The following is a 20,112-nucleotide window of genomic DNA, read 5'->3' on the forward strand; positions in this document are numbered from 1 at the left end:
ATGTGAAAAACATTAGTAAAGCTATTATCAAATAACGGCAAAAAACCTAAAGTGTTGTACCTATTCCCTTTTCTCTGGGATTCAATCGAAACATATCCGCGGCACGTTATGAATTTTATAAAATCGGCGTATTGAAATAGAATGTATACATATAACAAACAGACACAGAGATAAACGACAGATTTTGTGCGATGATTAGTAAACGCCTGTCACCGCAATTTTCTCAGGCTAGAACTAGCGTATAAACCATTGACATAAAAGACTAAGACCGCGAACGGATAATCGGCCAGCCACCCAGATCTACCAAACGATGCAAGAATATTCTTCAAGACACCTCGGTCAGGTTAAATAAATGTTGTTGATATTGGGGGTGGTCAGTATATTCATGTTGGTCTGGTAAGTAACATAAAAAGATTAATTTTAAAATACAACTTATGTGATCTTGTTGACACTTTAAAACTTAATGTATCTGTAGACGGATTGCCTTTAGCCATTGAATAAACACTATAAAAGCCTAACCCCGTGGAAATAAGCGCGACAGAGTTTGAACTGAGATATAATGGGAAACTGTAATAGAGTCGATTCTTGACTGAGAAGAATGAGAATTTGCTTCCTCTTTACGCAAAGAGAGTTCGGTGGTCACAACCAATGCGGGTGCAAGGGGATTTGTGAGATTTGTCGCGCTTTTTCCATAAGCGTAGGCTTCTTATAGTGTTTTTATTCAATGCTTTAGCAAAATCATCCGGTAGTCAGTTCTGGCCTATTATGGGAGATATGATCATTAAAAATATACACGGCCTTTTATTATTGGTTTTTTCAGGCTTAGTAAACCTACCTCCCACGAGTTTTATCGAGATTTGTAAACGAATTCCAAAATTTAGAAGGTACAGGAATAGAAGTGAATGGACAGCATTTTAATATACAACTTAATTGTTTTATCGCAGAGCATTTATTCTAAACGTAAAAGGTCACAGTGAGTACTTTGGGTGCTCAAAATGCGTATGTGAAGCGAGGGGTCATCCGCAGCCCGAAATCAATGTACGTTTTTCCGGAATACACGGGAATACGATCGGAATGCTCGGGAGTAGTTGGGAATACACGGGAATAAATCGGAATACACCGGAATAAATGGGAATACATCAGGAATAATGCGGAATAGCTTGCAAAGCACACATACTCTGTAGTATGTTTCTCTCGATGTTTCTACAAGTGGTAGTGACAACGTCAGTTTTTCACTCGGTTTTTCAAGAGCGGTTTTGGTTCTTTGCAACATTTAAGAAGGTAAGTTTCGTATATTAATGTCACCCTACAACCGCTAATACTTTAGATTATGGCTATCACGTACTCGATCACGTACCTATTAACTCATCGACGTATTCTTTTGAGAATATGTCAGAGAGCGCAGTTTGCGATAAGTTGAAGTATAATTTTAATTTTGGAAATTACTTGCACAGTGAAACCTATTTATCTTTACGTATAGTTGAGGGCGATGGGTAAACCACCTAGTTATTTCCGTGTTACAAATGTTAGTTAATCCCAAAGTTAATCCACTAGTGTGGTTAATGTTCAGCCAAATTTTTATGGTTAGTGTAACCTAAAAGTATGATCAATAGTTTTGCTCTTTTATTACCTGCTAGTTGACTAAAAATATACGAGTACCTCTTTGTTCAATTCATAGAAAGAGGATTATTAGGGACTAGTCTTGAAATTCAGGGAAATGACGCATCCTTGCAACAATATCTTACTGTTCTATACTTTAGCAAATACTGCATTTCTTTGATTCTTCATATAAATGAAATGTTTTCTTTTTTTCACATGTACAATGCGTTCATTCCATTCTGTAAAAACGAGTGTAAAAATATTGTTTTAAATAGTCTGTGTTTGTTTAATTCGTAATTCGCGGTAATGTGTTCAATTAAAAATCAAAAAGCTGTATTCTTTTCGATTTTCCTTAATCACTGATTAACAGATTAACAAATACCTAACCGAAGCAATACTTTTAGCAATTGAGAGAGTCTATGTCTGGCGAAATTCCCGAGAATTGTCCTCTATCTTGATCGTAAATGGTTGAGGTATTTTAAAATTTCATGATTTCACAAGTTTGTGAAAAAATGAAAAATCATTAAAAAAAATTCTCGAAAAAAATTCATTTACTATGGTAGCGAATCTCGTAGCGAATATAGTCATTGACCTAGACGCGAATTAATCGGAATTAATCTATTTGGAAATCGATTTACATTTGATACGAAATCGAGTACGAAATAGTAACTTTTCATTACTTATATAGTTAGCAGTCAATATTATTATGTCGATTATTATTGCCTTTTAGATCAAAATGGCAGAAAATAGTTTACAGAATATTATTGGGTCTATGGTAGACTATTACCAAATGGAATTCCCAGAATATATTATACACCTTTTAAAAAGCACTGGTTACGATAACCTACTGACAATGTCCAAAATAGACAAAATTGGTTTTAAAAAAATGGAGAAATTTGCCCAAGAAAAGGCAAGGGACTTATTTGAACCTGAAGAATTAAAAAAATTGTTTGGTTGTTATTCCAAGAACATGGCGTTATTTGAAATACCAGATCCGCATTTAGACTTAATCGTGAAACTAAAAAATGAATGCATTAAAAGAATTTCAGTAGCCAATCTGAAACGTCAAAACGAAAACGAAGAAAACGGTAGTACCCCGGGACTACCTTAAAAAAAGCAAAGACTGCAATAAACCGTGGACGATCTGCAAGCACTTTGAAGTGTGAGAAGCGAGGTGAGAAGTCAATGGAGGAGCCGAAAGAGGATGTGGCGGTTCAACACGAGGTAGAACGCCATTTACAGAATCGTATTAAAAATAGTATTCAAAACTATTGCCATAAACATTTATCGCCGGAAATAGCTCAAGTGGCTCTGGAAAATATTGACCAAATTAATGTACAGGTAGATACTGCCGATACTGCAAGAATTAAATGCAATAAATGCGCATTTTCATCTACTGCATACGATGTAACAACGTCTGCTTCAAGAAAAAATTGGAAAACTCACAATTTTATTAAACACTTCCAAACTCACTTCAAGACATATGCTAATGCAAATAAGATTGTGGAGTCCAACCACACAGGAAATTAAGAAATTCAGATTTGTTGCAGTTTGTGATAACGACTCCTAACAAATCTACTTCCGTTGAAGAGATCAAAGTAATGGCTAAAGAACGTAATCCTCAATCTAGTCGCGATAATCCCGAAAACCACACGATTGAAGCAACAACCACAGAAGTTCTGTTTTCAGACAAGCCAGCCCTCGTGCCAGGTTCAAAACTAGTAGCATCGCCAGCAGCTTATGAATTACAAGATGAGTCACCTTTATTATCGCCTTCCCTTCAACCAGATCTGGATCCAGATTTTCCATCGAGTTCCCTCACTCGCATTCCCCTCATGCCACTGATGAATATAAATAACATGAGTATGGCCGATTTGGACCAAGACCTCGAGCGAGATACGTTTTTTGCAGAGTGCAGGAATATTGAAGAGGCTGAAGCGAAAGCTAAAGTTCCTGCAACACTACGACAGCCTCTAAAAAGTGAATGTTTGTTAGACAGAAATTCTCGAAGAAATAGGAAAATTCGAGTCTTAAGTTATTTTACCACAAATCAGCCAAAGATTACTAATTTCATTGAAATAGTTAAAAAGCTAGAAGAAACAATTCATTTAAACTTAGAAGCTCAAAAAGTATGGCTCTCCAACTGTAACGATAACTTTAAAAATCTGACGGATAAGGCTGAAATGGAAGTTAAAAGTATGTTAAAAAATGAAAGTAATTGAGATGAACAAAGTAAAATAACAATACGTTTACTAAATATTTTACAAAATACGGCACTGGACAATATTGGAAGACAACACAACAAACAAAGATTTGATGAACCTCTGAAATTGTTTGCCCTATATGTGTTAATTACTGGAGGTAGAAGATTGTACAGCCTACTTTACACCAACTTACAAAAGCCGTTGCCCTCTCTCAGTACACTATATAGGACATTGGATGCAAAATTACCTCCAGGTGACGGTGAAGTAAGATTTCTCGAGTTGAAAGAATATTTGCTGAAAAGGAATTATCCACTAAAAGTTTTTTTAAGTGAAGACGAAACAGCAATAGTGCAGTGCGTCAAATACGACGCCCGCAAAAATAAGATGGTTGGTTTCGTTTTACGTTTATCAAAAGAGAACGGATTTCCAATAACTAATAATTTCTTTGTAAATTCTTTACAAGATATCCAACAAGCATTTGAAAACGAAGAAATTGCGATTGCCAATAATGCCTATGTCGTTATGGCGCAGCCAGTGGTTGTAAATTCGCCAGCGTTTTGCTTATGCTTTTTCGGATCAGATAATAGATTTTCTTCAAATGATGTTTTTAACCTTAACCTTCAGTAAAGTGCGTCACTAAGGTGTGGTCCGCGCCGACTTGAGTGTTTTTTATGTAATTTTGAAATTTTGTTTTTTTTTGTGTGTAACGTATTTGGATTAGCAATTTTGGACATGCACCGAATGTAAGTAAACTTAAGTTTTAATTTTAGTTTTTTTTTCTTTGTATTAATTGTTTGTGTCTCTTGTAATATTTTTCATTGTGTGTGTGTAATAATTAAATTTGAATTTAGTAATTTTCACAATAATTGCTGTGTATGTCATTCGAACGATTTCATTTCCTTTCATTTACTGTTTTCTTTGGATACTTGCCCAAGATCCATTTTATTCAATCAAAATTATTAAGATTGATTTGGAATTTAAGGTATTTGGTCTAACTCACTATCTGGTAGGAGTTAATAATTTAATTGAGAAAAGAGTCGAATTCCTCCTCTGTGCTAGGGAGTAGTTTTGTTCCAAGGAAGATAAAGGTTTGAGCTAGCTAGGTTTGTATAGGTGTTTTGTGTACGGTCTTTTTGGTCTACGGATCGGTGCACACAGCAATATAAATACATAACCCTTCTTCGTTAGTCTTTTATTTCAATTGTATAAACGCATATCATACGTCTGTTGAGCGGTCAAATCTATTTTGTTGTAATTTTTAAAGTTTATTATTTATTATGGGGAGAATAGAGCTTAATGGGAGGGAGGGAGGGAGAGAGAGCGGTGTTACAATCGCCACTCTGACTTGAATTGATAGACAACTTTGCCAGAGCGCGATCTACAATCGCTAACGTCTCACCAAGTAACAGGAATGTGGTGCTTAGTATCAGGAAAACAATTCTAAGACGTGTTTGGAAGGAAGTAGGAATGTAATGGTGAACAATGGATTAGGTAGATATCTAGAATTTTCTCGGAGTTGTTAAATTAATTATTAACGAGCTCCTAGCGAGTTTATAATTTTGCGGTGTCTGTCCGTCCGTTACCACGAATCTCGATAACGAATGGACCGATTACGATGAAATTTTGTAGGTGGATTCTTTACCAAATTTGTAGATCGAAGGACGTGAATTGGCAATATAGCCCAAAAAATAAGCATGGCCCTTTTGAGATCTCTGTGAGTTATGAACCGAATTGCATGAAATTCAATATGCGTATAGCTTTAGGCATATAAAACACAATTCCATATGATGAGCCTAATCGATCAATATTCACAGTGCCCTTTTCGCATCTCGACCATTTACAAACCGGAGTGCAAACTTTCTCATTTATGAAAGCATTTATAAATGAAATTTGATGCATAGCCACTTGGAATAAAAGCAAATGTAACGACAGTTTCAAAATTTGGTTTTGTGCATGATGTGCAGTGCCAATTTTCTTATTTATGAAAGCAATTAAATGAAATACACTTTAAATCGTAAACTGATCAACTTGGCTTTTCCATCACATTTCGCTCGTAATTTAATGAACCTGTTTGACGGAAGGCAAGTATACGTAAGATCATACCAAAACCACAAATTCGGCCCTAGAACGATTTGGCAAGGCTTACCACAAGGACCCATCCTGTCACCATTACTTTTTAATTTATATACTGCAGATTTGCACAACATTGTTAACAAAGTGGGCAAAATAATCCAATATGCTGATGACGTTTGTTTGTATTTTTCAACTAATAATATGGCTGATCTAACTCAAGCTATGGATGAGGGTTCAAAACTTTTTCAAGAATAGTGTAATGAGAACGGGTTCAAAATCAGTTTTGTTAAGTCGGCAGTCATGTTTATAGCAAGGCAGAGAGATACCCCTACGGGTTCAATTCAACTAAGCAACACTACCTTCCCTATTGTTACACATTTTAAATACCTCGGTCTACTAATAGACAATAAGCTTAACTGGAGATATCACATCATGGCCACAGTTAAAAAGTGCGAAAAAGCCTTAAACCTATTAAGATTGTCAACGAAAGTTAGTTGGGGAGCCGATTACTTCACTACGATAAATATGTTTAGAGCCTATCTGCGACCGCTTATTGACTACGGCTGTCACCTCTACGGTTCGGCGCGAAATACACTATTGAAACAGTTAACAACAGTAGTAAACAAAGCACTTCGTATATGCGTCGGGGGGATGCGATCTACACCTATATTAGCGCTGCAGGTAGAGGCACAAGAACCACCGCTAGAACTTCGAATAGAATACTTAGCCCTAAAATATATCGTTAAGTTAAAGTTCTCCAACAATCAATTATTGGACAAAGTCTCTGAACTGTGTAATTTAGATCTTGTCAACAAATACTGGTCCAAAAAGAAATCGCCACCGCTAGCTTCCGCTTTTGCAAACATAGCCTATTACATTAATCAGGAACTTTATTTCCCAGATCTCGTTAACTTAAAATACGGTGATACTATTTTAAAACCTTCCATACAGTATCCTAATTATCTTGACCACGGAGACTATAACACTCGTCTACATAACTCCATTATTGCAGGAAAAGCTGGCAGCTTATTATTTTATACAGATGGCTCCAAATCTTCAGATGGATGCGCTGGTGCCTTTTTTGAGGCGACACAGAATTTTAGAGTTTCCTTTAGATTAAATAAACTGTCTTCTGTCTATCATGCCGAATGTGTGGCTATACTCGAAGCCTTAAAATATGCCTCCCTCCAACTCTGCAATAAGGTGGTCATCTTCACGGACTCTCATAGCGCACTTCAAGCAATAAATGCAAAGATATGTAAGGCTAAATCCAACCCCGTTATTATAGATATTATGATCGTGTTACGAAACCTTAGAGCCAAATCTATAAATGTTGAGCTGCAGTGGGTGAAGAGCCACAGCAACATTGCAGGAAATGAAGAAGCAGACAGGTTGGCCAAATTAGGACTTGAAAGGAAGGATATTCTCAATAATAAACTAACCAAACGAGATCTGTACCTGGTAATTAAAAACTCTCTGATAAAACAAAAATGGGAACTGCAATGGATTAATTCTTATCGCACACATACTACTCAATATGCCAAAATTCAACCCGCATTAATAAAAAGGCACTGGGTTCGGGATTTTTCTGTAGGTCGCCAGTATTTTTCTACCATCGCTAGGCTCAAGTTCGGTCACGATCTTTACCCTGCCCATTTATATAAAATAGGCATTATAGAGTCACCTGTATGTAGGTGCGGGAGTGAGATGGCGGATCTCAATCATATATTTTTTGGATGTCAACTTAACCAAATGCAGACAGACATACTGATTGCAAAACTGGTGAGAATGGGACTCCAACTACCCACCGACGTCGTTAGTCTTTTGGCTGCCAATGACAAAAATGTTTTCGATGGTATAATACACTTCTTGAGACAAACTCAGATTAATATTTAATTTACAACTCCTAATTTTTTCGCTCCTCTTGTCTTGTCCTTTGTTATAGTACCTAATTACCGAACCGTGGTCTAGTGCATTGTGTTGTCTGTGTAAGTCGCATTGACAGGCCCCTTTGCGTGAAGTCTATGTGGCCAGTGTTAAATCCTTATTGTTAAACAGGTAGGGCTATCATGGGCTTGATCCCGTTAGGGCCTTTAAGAAAAAAAAAAAAATAAAATAAAAGCAAAACTAACACCAAGTTCAAATTTTGTTTTGCACATGCTATTGCCATACCCAGGAGCTCGTTTTCTATATTTGTTTACATGTTTATTATTGCTACGATAGAATGGATATACATATACTCATAAAAATTTAGTAACTGGCAAATTTCTCTATTCGGACCCTCCCCAAAAGCAATTCCTAAATACGCCACTGGAATATGTACATATTGATCACTAGAACGAGATCTTCATACAATTATGATTGAACTTCACAAAGGTTAAGTTCCTTTAATCATTTAATTTCGGTTGACAGCGGTCAAGAACCGAGATAACCACCTGTCCTCTGAAATCCGAAACAACGAAAGTTGCACTTCTGATTCCTACCCGACCGTCCATAATCTCCACCTTGTAAGTGTACACGGTGCCTACTGTCACTTGTACTGCTGGAATAATCACATTGGCAGGAGTGTATTGCCCCTAATGCTAAAGGCTCAGCAATAGCTTACCACTATTATTTTTGAGGTCCCACAAATTATACGGAATAAATTGAAAGTTTTCCTCTTCTTCGGCCACTCTCGCACTGTTCGCAAATTTTGCGGAACTCGTTGGCACTAAAAGGGTCGCTTTTAAAAGGCGACATTTCGGCTCTTAACAGTGTACGTAATATGATGCTCCTCGGAAGTAGTATAAGTGAAAAGATAAGACAAAATGCATTTATTAGGTAGAAAATAAAACGAAGTTTACATTGTAAATAAAAGTTTAAGAATCTATAAAGTACCTAGCTACTTTATGCTAATTTGAACGAATACAAAATTCATGTTCCGTATTGTTCCTAACCGGTTTTCGATTCTTGAACGAATCTATAAATATATCAGTAAGTCCACTGTCTACACTTTCAATGCAATCGTAATGGAGCAATTCCAAATTTATACACTGCAGTACGTTTGAGTTTCTGCAGTGCTTCGATGCTTTAACTTTGGCATTCGTAGCCCGCAACCACTTGCCAATAACTTCTAAACACGGACACTTCCAAGGATTGCCATCCAGCGTGATATTTTTTAGGGATAACTTCTCTAAGGTCTTGTTTGGAATGAAGTTCAACTTATTTGCGTCTATAAATAGTGAATCGATGGATAAATGTTTGGGCACAATATCCGATGGTAGCGTAGTTAAGCGATTGTATCTCAAGCCAAGGTATTTTAAATGAGTGATGCCTTGAAATGCGCCTGCCTCGATGACACTAATGTTATTATAATTAAAATTTATAGCAGATATTTTTGGAAGATTCACAAAAGCGCCACTCTCTATCCTTTCGATACAATTAAATTCAAAATTCACTTTTTCAACGGAGGACGAATTAACGAACCAATTTCCTTTCCACTCACGCACTTTGTTGTGACCCATATAAATTTTCTTAAGCTTTTTGATGTTGGCGAACGCGTTCTCTTCGATACAGTCGATTTTGTTACTGTTTAGTCGTAATTTGATTAAGGAGGGCAGATTATTAAAAACGCCAAAGGACACTTTCCGTATGAACGAACGTACCAAAAATACTCGGGAAAGTCGGGGAACGTTGTTGAAAACTCCTCCATGTAAATTTTCAATTGAACAATTATCGAACGAAATTGCCTCCAATTCGTTTAAGTTCGCAAATGAGTTCGCAGCGAGAGTTGGCAAATCTTGATCTTTGGCGTACAACCCCCTTATTGCGTTACTGCCTGCTGTCGCATCATTAATGCAAGAATTCACTGTAATATTATAATTGGCCCCTTCAACTGGGATTATCGTTACTTTAAAATTTCGAAAACTGTCACACGTGCACGTAAACGTTCGAATTGAAATTGACGTAAGAAATAGTATTGGTAGCGTATAACGCATTTTGATTAAATTCAATTTTTGCCTTTACACTATTTGGATTCGAGTGTATTTGCAGCATTTATATGCACGTTGTCCAAGACGAGTTTGTACAGTTAGCTCCTGGTCAGTCGTAAAATCCGTTACGCCAATATTACTGTACATAGCTACAGAACGCCGAACCTACAATTTTTTTCGAAGATTATTATTATACGAGCCAATAAGAGAGTGAGCGACCCAATTTTACAGAAGTAAATACACACGCCTACGACATTTACTGGAATAAGTAGATCAATTACAATTTTATCAAGTAGAGCAGGCTATCTATTAGGTATAAAACCTGTTAGCACGCAATAAATCTACTAACAATAATTTGAAGATCTGACGTGCATTACATTATTTCCCAGATGTAAAAAATAAGAAAACTACGTTACTTTGCTGATTTGTGCACCAACTACCACTTTTCGTGCATCCATATTAACGACGTCTTGCATATCATTGTTAATTTACATTTGAGAAATACTTATTTAGTTAAAACGATAGTATCATTAATATTTGTCCAGGCAGGAGTATAAGTACCACCCTCTGTAGTCACGTCCAATTATTTAAATTCAAATAGCCATTGCATATTTCTGCGAATATCATTCAAGCTTTGGTGGGCAATGTTTTGCATTTTTTGAGCTCATTAAAATTCCGTTTAGAAATATGATAAATTTGTGCCCGACTAGGAGTTATTTTAAAGAAAAACTGGAACTAAGGATATCTAAAAAACAAATATCTCCGCGATTAAAAAAAGCTGTAACACAAAATTACAATGAAAGTTTCTTATTTGGTTTCACCACATTATACAGAGTGTAGCATCTAAGGCCAATGGGATCATCTAATTCCTTTACCATATCGAAAAAACACCCTATATTTTACTGGCAGTACTCAAAAAGTACCTAATATACGAGGGGTCGTTTTTAGCGCATTTCCACAAAAATAAAAACAAGTTAAAAAGTAATCGTAAACGATTTACATAAAGCGCATTTCCACTTGCATTCATTTCCCATTTGTAAGATGCAACTTCTGTTCAAATCGTAAAAATCCGGCCACAAATATGAAAGATAGCGTTGCACATGGGCAATCCATTGTTGACGTGCTACTTCAATTTCAGTTTATGAGAAGAATTTCATTTCAATGCTTTTCTAAATAAAAAGTTGGAACTGCGCATGCGCAAACCTAAATTTTAAAACTAATGATAGATTTTCCTTTGTTCCAAGCGCCTAAGTATCAAATTTCACTTAAATAGTTCCATAGATAAAAAAGTTGGCACGGCGCATGCGCAAAATAAAATTTTGAAATTGGCGTTTGATTTTCCTTTATCCCAAGTGCCTATGTATCAAATTTCGTTTAAATTCTTCCATAAATAAAAAAGTTGGCACTGCGCATTCGCAAAACCAAATTTTGAAATTGGCGTTTGATTTTCCTTTATTCCAAGTGCCTATGTATCAAATTTCATTCAAATACTTTTATAAGAAAAAAAGTTTGCAATTCGGTTTATAAATGGTCGAGATGCGAAAAGGGCACTGTGAATTTTGAATCGATTCGATTCAACTTTTGGCATTGTGTATTATATGGCTAAAGCTATGCCTATATTGAATTTCATGCAATTCAGTTCATAACTAACGGAGATGTAAAAGCGATCGAACATTTCTAAACAAAGTTATCGTTCACACGGACAGATAGATGAACAGACAGACAAAGGAACAGACAGAGAGACCAACCGGCAGGCGACAGATAGCAATGCAAAATTATAAACGATCTCTAGGATCGTTAATAAACGGCAAAAGTGTAAAATTATGGAACATGTAAAAAACGGTTTTTTGTTTTTTTTACAATAACTTTTTTTTGTAAGCGGTACAGAAAAAATTCCTTCCTTGGTACAAGACTCGACACCATAACGAACCAAATAGCGAAAAAAGTAGAACAATAGCTCTTAAGATAAAAAACTAGTAGCGTCGCAAAGTTAGCGGACGGACGGACGGACGGACAAAGTGGCCACAATAGCGCATTTTTTTTATTTTTGTGGAAATGCGCTATTGTGGCCACTTTGTCCGTCCGTCCGTCCGTCCGTCCGCTAACTTTGCGACGCTACTAGTTTTTTTATCTTAAGAGCTATTGTTCTACTTTTTTCGCTATTTGGTTCGTTATGGTGTCGAGTCTTGTACCAAGGAAGGAATTTTTTCTGTACCGCTTACAAAAAAAAGTTATTGTAAAAAAAAACAAAAAACCGTTTTTTACATGTTCCATAATTTTACACTTTTGCCGTTTATTAACGATCCTAGAGATCGTTTATAATTTTGCATTGCTATCTGTCGCATGCCGGTTGGTCTCTCCGTCTGTTCCTTTGTCTGTCTGTCCATCTATCTGTCCGTGTGAACGGTAACTTTGTTTAGAATAATGTTCGATCGCTTTTACATCTCCGTTAGTTATGAACTGAATTGCATGAAATTCAATATGGGCATAGCTTTAACCATATAATACGCAATGCCAAAAGTTGAATCGATCGATTCAAAATTCACAGTGCCCTTTTCGCATCTCGACCATTTATAAACCGAATTGCAAACTTTTTTACTTATAAAAGTATTTGAATGAAATTTGATACATAGGCACTTGGAATAAAGGAAAATCAAACGCCAATTTCAAAATTTGGTTTTGCGCATGCGCAGTGCCAACTTTTTTATTTATGGAAGAATTTAAACGAAATTTGATACATAGGCACTTGGGATAAAGGAAAATCAAACGCCAATTTCAAAATTTGGTTTTGCGCATGCGCAGTGCCAACTTTTTTATTTATGGAAGAATTTAAACGAAATTTGATACATAGGCACTTGGGATAAAGGAAAATCAAACGCCAATTTCAAAATTTGGTTTTGCGCATGCGCAGTGCCAACTTTTTTATTTATGGAAGAATTTAAACGAAATTTGATACATAGGCACTTGGGATAAAGGAAAATCAAACGCCAATTTCAAAATTTGGTTTTGCGCATGCGCAGTGCCAACTTTTTTATTTATGGAAGAATTTAAACGAAATTTGATACATAGGCACTTGGGATAAAAGAAAATCAAACGCCAATTTCAAAATTTGGTTTTGCGCATGCGCAGTGCCAAGTTTTTTATTTATGGAAGAATTTAAACGAAATTTGATACATAAGCACTTCGAATAAAGGAAAATCAAACGCCAATTTCAAAATTTGGTTTTGCGCATGCGCAGTGCCGACTTTTTTATTTATGGAACAATTTAAATGAAATGTGATACATAGGCACTTGGAATAAAGGAAAATCTAGCGCCAGTTTCAAAATTTTATTTTGCGCATACGCCGTGCCAACTTTTTTATCTATGGAAGTATTTAAGTGAAATTTGATACTTAGGCGCTTGGAACAAAGGAAAATCTAACATTAGTTTTAAAATTTAGGTTTGCGCATGCGCAGTTCCAACTTTCTTATTTAGAAAAGCATTGAAATGAAATTCTTCTCATAAACTGAAATTGAAGTAGCACGTCAAAAATGGATTGCCCATGTGCAACGCTATCTTTCATATTTGTGGCCGGATTTTACGATTTTAACAGAAGTTGCATCTTACAAATGGGAAATGAATGCAAGTGGAAATGCGCTTTATGTAAATCGTTTACGATTACTTTTTAACTTGTTATTTTTAATGTACTTTGTGGATCAGAAATAAAAAATGAAGGCGGGATGACCCCATTACCGGTTTTCATTAATGTAATTTCGTGCCCAATTTTTATTTTATTAGGGAAATATATTATTTTAACTTTATCTCCAATAGATAGCAAAACAGAAAACAGACGGTTTTTGAATAGAAATGTTATTTCCAGTGACGCACTGCTGCTACAAAACTGCATCAAATTCAATGTCAAATCGTAAGCAAGGTTTTCAAAAATGTATACCACAAAACTTAATTATAGGTACACGAGCATCGCGTAATGCAAAGCGGTTTTAACGCATAATAAGTGGTACTATAGTTACCTATTACCTATTTTCGATGGCAAATGCGGTTGTTTCGTCATCCATTTCTTTATTACTTCCAAATCACTGCTTCTCTCTTCTAATATTTTATGAAAATCTGTCATTTGGGGCAATTAACAGTCACTACAAATTTGGTTGCTCAAGAGAAATTAATGTCAAGAAATAACTTCAAAATAACGCACAGAGAGTGAAGACTTTCAATTTATCTTTACCTACTTTACTCTTTCACTGTCGCTTTCACTATAGGTAGGTTTCTATATAGGTAAACATTACGAGTATATGTATTGTACTACATACCATTGAATACATACCTACTTACAAAATCAAGCATTTATGATTTTATTACCTACTGCCAATTTTATAACAGTAGGGTAATATATGTCCTAAATTAGACATAACAGTAAACTACCAATGTATTACTAATTTATTGTTGTATTATCACTACGCATAACTACTCATTGTTATTGGCTTACATAAAAAAAACTGCAGATACAATCTCGCGATTAAGAGATAAATACCACCCAGTTTTTATGAAAACCTAAATCTCCCTGTACACAACTGGGATAATGCCAATCGGCCCTCGAGCTTTTTAACTCGTCGCCCTCGAGAATATAAACATCATTATTATGCCCTTAATACATAAATAACTATTAAATCTGTACCGGTGTCCAAAGAAGATTCATGATATTAACCAGTTACGTCACACACTACGATGCGGTATGCGAATGACTTCAAGGCATAGCTTAAATTCAGAATTGTGTTTAGCCTCACTACCACCAACCGAAGAAGCTGCCAAACAGCACATTAATATCATGATACTTTTTTTTTATTGATGTATTGCTGATCTATGTGAATTATTTGGATATATTTAATGTAGCAGGTAAGGTAAGTAGAGGGAGGCAAATAATTGAATGTTTTTATTTTCTTTAGGTTATCGATTTCGAAGCTCACTTCATCATCAGACCTTGCTAAAATATATAAACGACTCTAGTGAGCCGATAACCCGATGAAAATAAAAACATTCAATTATTTGCCTCCCTCTACTTACCTGCTACATTAAATCTTTGGGCACCGGTACAGATTTAAAATAATTTTAAGTCCTAATGTAATTAAAACTGCTATATCTGCATTACGTTTTTGAAATACCTACATCTAAGTCTCGACACAGATGTGAATAATTACCCAATTATTGAGTATTTTACTTTAAAACCCTTATCTTCAAAATTGGGCATACAAAACAGTTTTAACCGAGGTTTTAACTAATTCAGATATTTACCAAATTTTTAAAAAATCCATATTGCCAAATCATATAAATTTCAATAACTTTTTTGTTTTATTACAGGTAACTTTTGATTCTCCATAAAAAAAGTCTCTTGAGTTTTTTCGATATAATGTATACTTTACGAAATATTTAATAAATTCGAAAAAAAATCAAGATGGCGGCCCTTTTTTTCCAAGTTCCGCCAATGCGACAAAGTGCGATTTTTGAGGGGTTACTTAATAAGGACCCTATTGGGTACTGATTTCCGCAGAGATCACTTTGTTACTAATTTTTTCTACCTTAAACACCTATATTTTGACTAGCCTAACCACAGATCTAAACACTCAGATCTGTGGCCTAACATTCTCCTTTCCGTTCACATATGGAAGGCGAATGTGTACGAGTGTTAGCGCGCGACTGAATGTCTTACGCACATATCACTTAAAGGTCAATTTCGTAGGTATAATAATTTACGGAATGGTTATGGAAAGGATATGGTATGAAAACGTTATGGTTAAGTGAGAATCAACCTTTATACATACCGCTGATCCGCATTGTTAGCCAATAGTAATGAAACGCAACTCTTTTATACAGGGTGCCCAGTATGTATGGAATATTCAATATGCTGTATATATCTCGGTAAACATCGACTGTATACAATATTTTTTATATAATAGTTGTTTCTCATGTAATAAGAGAGCATTCCATTGTTTTTATTTCATACAACAAATGAATAGCGAAAAACAATTAAATTTTTTTAAATAACAATGCACACTTTCGTTAGGCTCATTTGATAGATATTTTCTTTCTCTTTTTCAATCACGGAACACGTTAGATCCCGTGTAGAAGAAATTAATTTTTATTGCAAGCTTGGTGTGATAGGTTATGCCTCTGCCTTGCAGTTAATGGTGAACATTTCCAATAGTTATTGCGATGAAAACCATTTACTGTTAATTTCGTTTTGTCTTCAAGGTTTAATATGAAACGTACACCTCGACGTACACGTTCATTTGTTTTATTTTGATGTATATAGGACATCTGGATTAATGTTATATTGATCTAATTATAATATATTGAGAGATACAATGCTATAACCACAACATTACCAACTAAATGCTCGTAACTGCCCCTTCATACTGGTCTGTTTGGCAATTTGGCATGGTTTAGCAGCGCTGCACTGCGTCCTGTCCTACTACTCAGCAGCGCTGCTAAGTCGCACAGTGCGAAGGAGCACTTCCGAGTATTTACTTTGAATTTTGCAAGTATATGCTCCCTTTTATTCAATGTAGTATTATCTTTGAGTAAACAACTGTTTCACTCACCTAAAAATAGAGGTCAGTGGCTGATTTTGACCAAAAGCCAACAAAAAGCCATAGTAACAGAAACTGGAAGTTTGAGGTCAGCACTCAGCAGGTCACGAATAACTTATACAGTGAGTTTTTTTAAAATGCGAACATAGGAGTTTGCATGCAATGTAATTTCCCTATGTTCGATTTAAAAAAAAAAGAAAAACACATCAATCTATGAAGTGTGCGCGGTTCACATTTCCATCAGCAATACGCGCAACTTGTGTGACTATGAACAGCAACGTCAGCAACTCTATAGTCTTGATGATGAATAGCGCTCGGTAAGATTTTTTAAAGAAGCCATGTGAGGCCATAGCAACTTTAGGATAAATTTTTCTTAAACTTACCATAATTTGACCTCACAGTAGGGCACGCGCGCTGACACCACAACTCATTGTGAACCAACCTTCAATTATTTGTAGGTCATGTGCACCGGTATTCAACTAATTTGATCTATTCAATACATAAATGAAGAAAATAAGATAATGTTCAAAGTGTCCTCTTTGACATTCTAAGCAATAACCTAATAAATTTCGTGATTAAATTGGACGGCGGTATTTTTAAAAATGTGACAGCTCTGTCAATTTTATCTACTACTCATTTGAACTAGTCAATAGATTGGTGCTTAGACTATGAAAGAACTCTTTCCTTCTCGAAGGATGTGTTTATTTTTTAAATCGAACATAGGGAAATTACATTGCACGCAACCTCCTATGTTCGCATTTAAAAAAAATTCACTGTATCTGTATCTAGTATGAGGTTATACCAGTATCTATGGGTCCTTAGTTTACTACTCTGAATATGGGCAGTGGGTACAGATATACGTATACGTGAATTTTTTTTTAATGCGAACATAGTAGTTTGCATGCAATGTAATTTCTCTATGTTCGATTTTTAAAAAAACACATCAATCCTTAGACCTGTTTGACATTTTAGAAAATTTAGTAGAAATTATTAAAATAATTTTAGAAAAAATTCTGGCGAAATTTTTTCGATGTTTAACGAGTGGAAGTCGGTATGCTACCTCTACAAATTTTCAAATTTTCAACCTGAGCATGCGTACTTACAACTAAATTCTGATCAGCTGTTCGCACCAACCTTCACATTTGTCATTTGACAACATAATCACAATTTTGTCGTACTTCATTCTTTCGATTCGATTAAAATTTCGACTTCCTCTTGAGTCCACGGCATTGCTAATTTAAAACCAAAACCGTGAACACTAAGCAATTATGTTAAAAAATTTCACCTTCAGTCGCACGAAATATATTGGAGGTTAGAAGTCACTGTTTTGCGAGTGCGCCACTTTTATGCGCCGATTCTCGCGTAAATTCTGAAGATTTTAAATAACGTTTTACTTTTTATTATTTTTATAAAATTTCTATCCAAACTGTGTCTGCAATTACACAAAATTTTCGTGAACAAAATTATTGGAAAAAATTTGGCAGTGTCAAACAGGTCTTAGAGAAGGAAAGAGTTCTTTCATAGTCTAAGCATCAATCTATTGAGTAGTTCAAATGAGTAGTAGATACAATTGACAGATGTCACTTTTTTTTAAAATACCGCCGTCCAATTTAATTACGAAATCGGTTAAGGAGGACACTTCGGACTTTTATTGTAATTGTTTTCGGTATTTATTTTCTTCATTTATGTATTGAATAGATCAAATTAGTAGAATTCCAGGTGCACATGACCTACAAATAATTGAAAGTTGGTTCACAATGAATTGTGGTGTCAGCGGTTCCCTGTGAGGTCAAGTTATCGTAAGTTTAAGAAAAAATTATCCTAAAGTTGCTATGGCCTTACTCGGCTTCTTTAAAAAAATCTTACCGAGTGCTCTTCATCATAAAGACTATAGAGTTGCTGTTCATAGTCACACAAGTTGCGCGTTTTGCTGGTGGGAATGTGAACCGCGCACACCTCATAGATTGATGTGTTTTTTTTTAATCGAACATAGGGAAATTACATTGCATGCAAACTCCTATGTTCGCGTTTAAAAAAAACTCACTGTATTTGTGGTATGGGTCTATGTAACCGAAAGGTTTTCAATTTAGGGTCGTGATTCTAGCAGAAAGGGAGAGGGATTTAGAAACTGGTTTAAACGGTATGGAGAAAATACTGTCTAGTACTACAGTATGAAAATCAACAAGGAAAAAACAAAAGTAAGTAATAAAATGCGCGAAAGAGAGGGTAGGAAAAAATTGGAATAGGGAACGCTACTTTACAGGGTCAATAGGCAGGGCAAAAGTAGGATAGGTGGTGCTACAGAAGGATATACCTTATATACAGGATGGTGCCTCGCGCAACGCAGCATAGGGATTTCAATGGTAATTTCTTTATAGTCAATTACTAGCTCCCCTAATTATTTTAGAGCAAAAGTCTAAATAAGTTTTTTTGAGAGAAAAAAATACTGCATCTGTTCATACTTTTAGTTATAATTTTCCATTTTTCAAAACCGTAGAAATCGACGATTGCCACCTGGCCTATAGATCATAATGGTCCGTTGGAAATTTAGTAGTATAGTATATGCTGTATTTAGTTTCTTGCACTATTAATAAATTATTAACGTTTCTCTAATTGGAGTTGATGTTAGGTTGTTAAAAAATTCTGTTTTAATTGAAGTGTTTTACAATGAATTTATCATTTTTTGTCGTAGCATGAAAGTGCTGAAATACAATGATAGAGGCGACGCACCTCGTGTGGTTTGTATTGTAACGGAAATGCTCCAGAATTCTCTGGAATTTTCTACGCGCGCGATAGTGGAAGTTGTAGGAACATTCGAGAATGTACTGGACTTACATTGCTTGCGTGTATAAATGGTTGCGGACCGAACATCGAGTTAGTCTACTATCGAACGAGTACGGAAACATCGAGCGCGAAAAGCTGATATAAATTTCGAAGTGTGTGATATAAATAATCGATATAAATTGTACGGATTTTATAGTGTTTTAATTTTGTTTAATAAATATTGATATAAATCGAACCCGAATTTATATAAATAACGTTACATTGGTGTCAGGAGTGGAATTAATTAAATTAATTAAAAGTAAATAAAATTAAATTAAGTGCTTGTGCTTGTGTATGCCTGTAACAAGATCTGCTGCCGCTAAAATGGAAGAAACGATGCTCAATTTGCTCCAGCAAATCCAAAATGGTCAACAGGTGTTGCAACGAGAAAATGAAGAAAATTCTAGAAATATTCAAGAGAAGTTCGAGAAGTTGGAAGAAAATTCTAGAAAGATTAATGAAGAAAATTCTAGAAATATTCAAGAGAAGTTCGAGAAGTTGGAAGAAAATTCTAGAAGGATTAATGAAGAAAATTCTAGAAATATTCAAGAGAAGTTGGAAGAAAATTCTAGAAATTTTCAAGAGAAGTTCGAGAAGTTGGAAGAAAATTCTAGAAAGATTAGAAGAATTTTGAAGAAAAAGTTGAAGATAGAATTACGGAAGTTTCCAAAACATTTAAAGCAACATTCGTTGAGATTGAGCACAAGTATGAAGAGCTGCGCGAGCAATTCTTGCGACTGACTACGGAAGAGCGTACTAGTAGTGCCCCAGATGAATTACTGATGGACCGTCTTCTTGAGGTGCCACAGTCTACTCATTACAAGAAGGTCGACCCAGAAACAAATACAAGAGTAGAAGGC

The 20,112-nt window shown here is 35.4% G+C and overlaps 1 protein-coding gene across 1 annotated transcript; it reads right to left on the bottom strand.

Moving 5' to 3' along the window:
- Positions 1-8,767: 8,767 nt before the first annotated feature.
- LOC116182547 (slit homolog 2 protein-like) lies at positions 8,768-9,853 on the bottom strand. Its single transcript, XM_031503078.1, has one exon. The coding sequence runs from the start codon at positions 9,851-9,853 to the stop codon at positions 8,768-8,770; it is 1,086 nt and encodes a 361-aa protein (XP_031358938.1).
- Between the last annotated feature and the right edge of the window lie 10,259 nt (positions 9,854-20,112).

The sequence above is a fragment of the Photinus pyralis genome, unplaced genomic scaffold (assembly GCF_008802855.1).
Source record: "Photinus pyralis isolate 1611_PpyrPB1 unplaced genomic scaffold, Ppyr1.3 Ppyr1.4_unclustered_Scaffold5843, whole genome shotgun sequence".
NCBI classification, from domain to species: Eukaryota; Metazoa; Arthropoda; class Insecta; order Coleoptera; family Lampyridae; genus Photinus; species Photinus pyralis.

What these genes read in the sequence shown, in the direction of transcription:
- LOC116182547 (XM_031503078.1), bottom strand. Translation starts at nt 9,853, where the DNA reads ATGCGTTATACGCTACCAATACTATTTCTTACGTCAATTTCAATTCGA.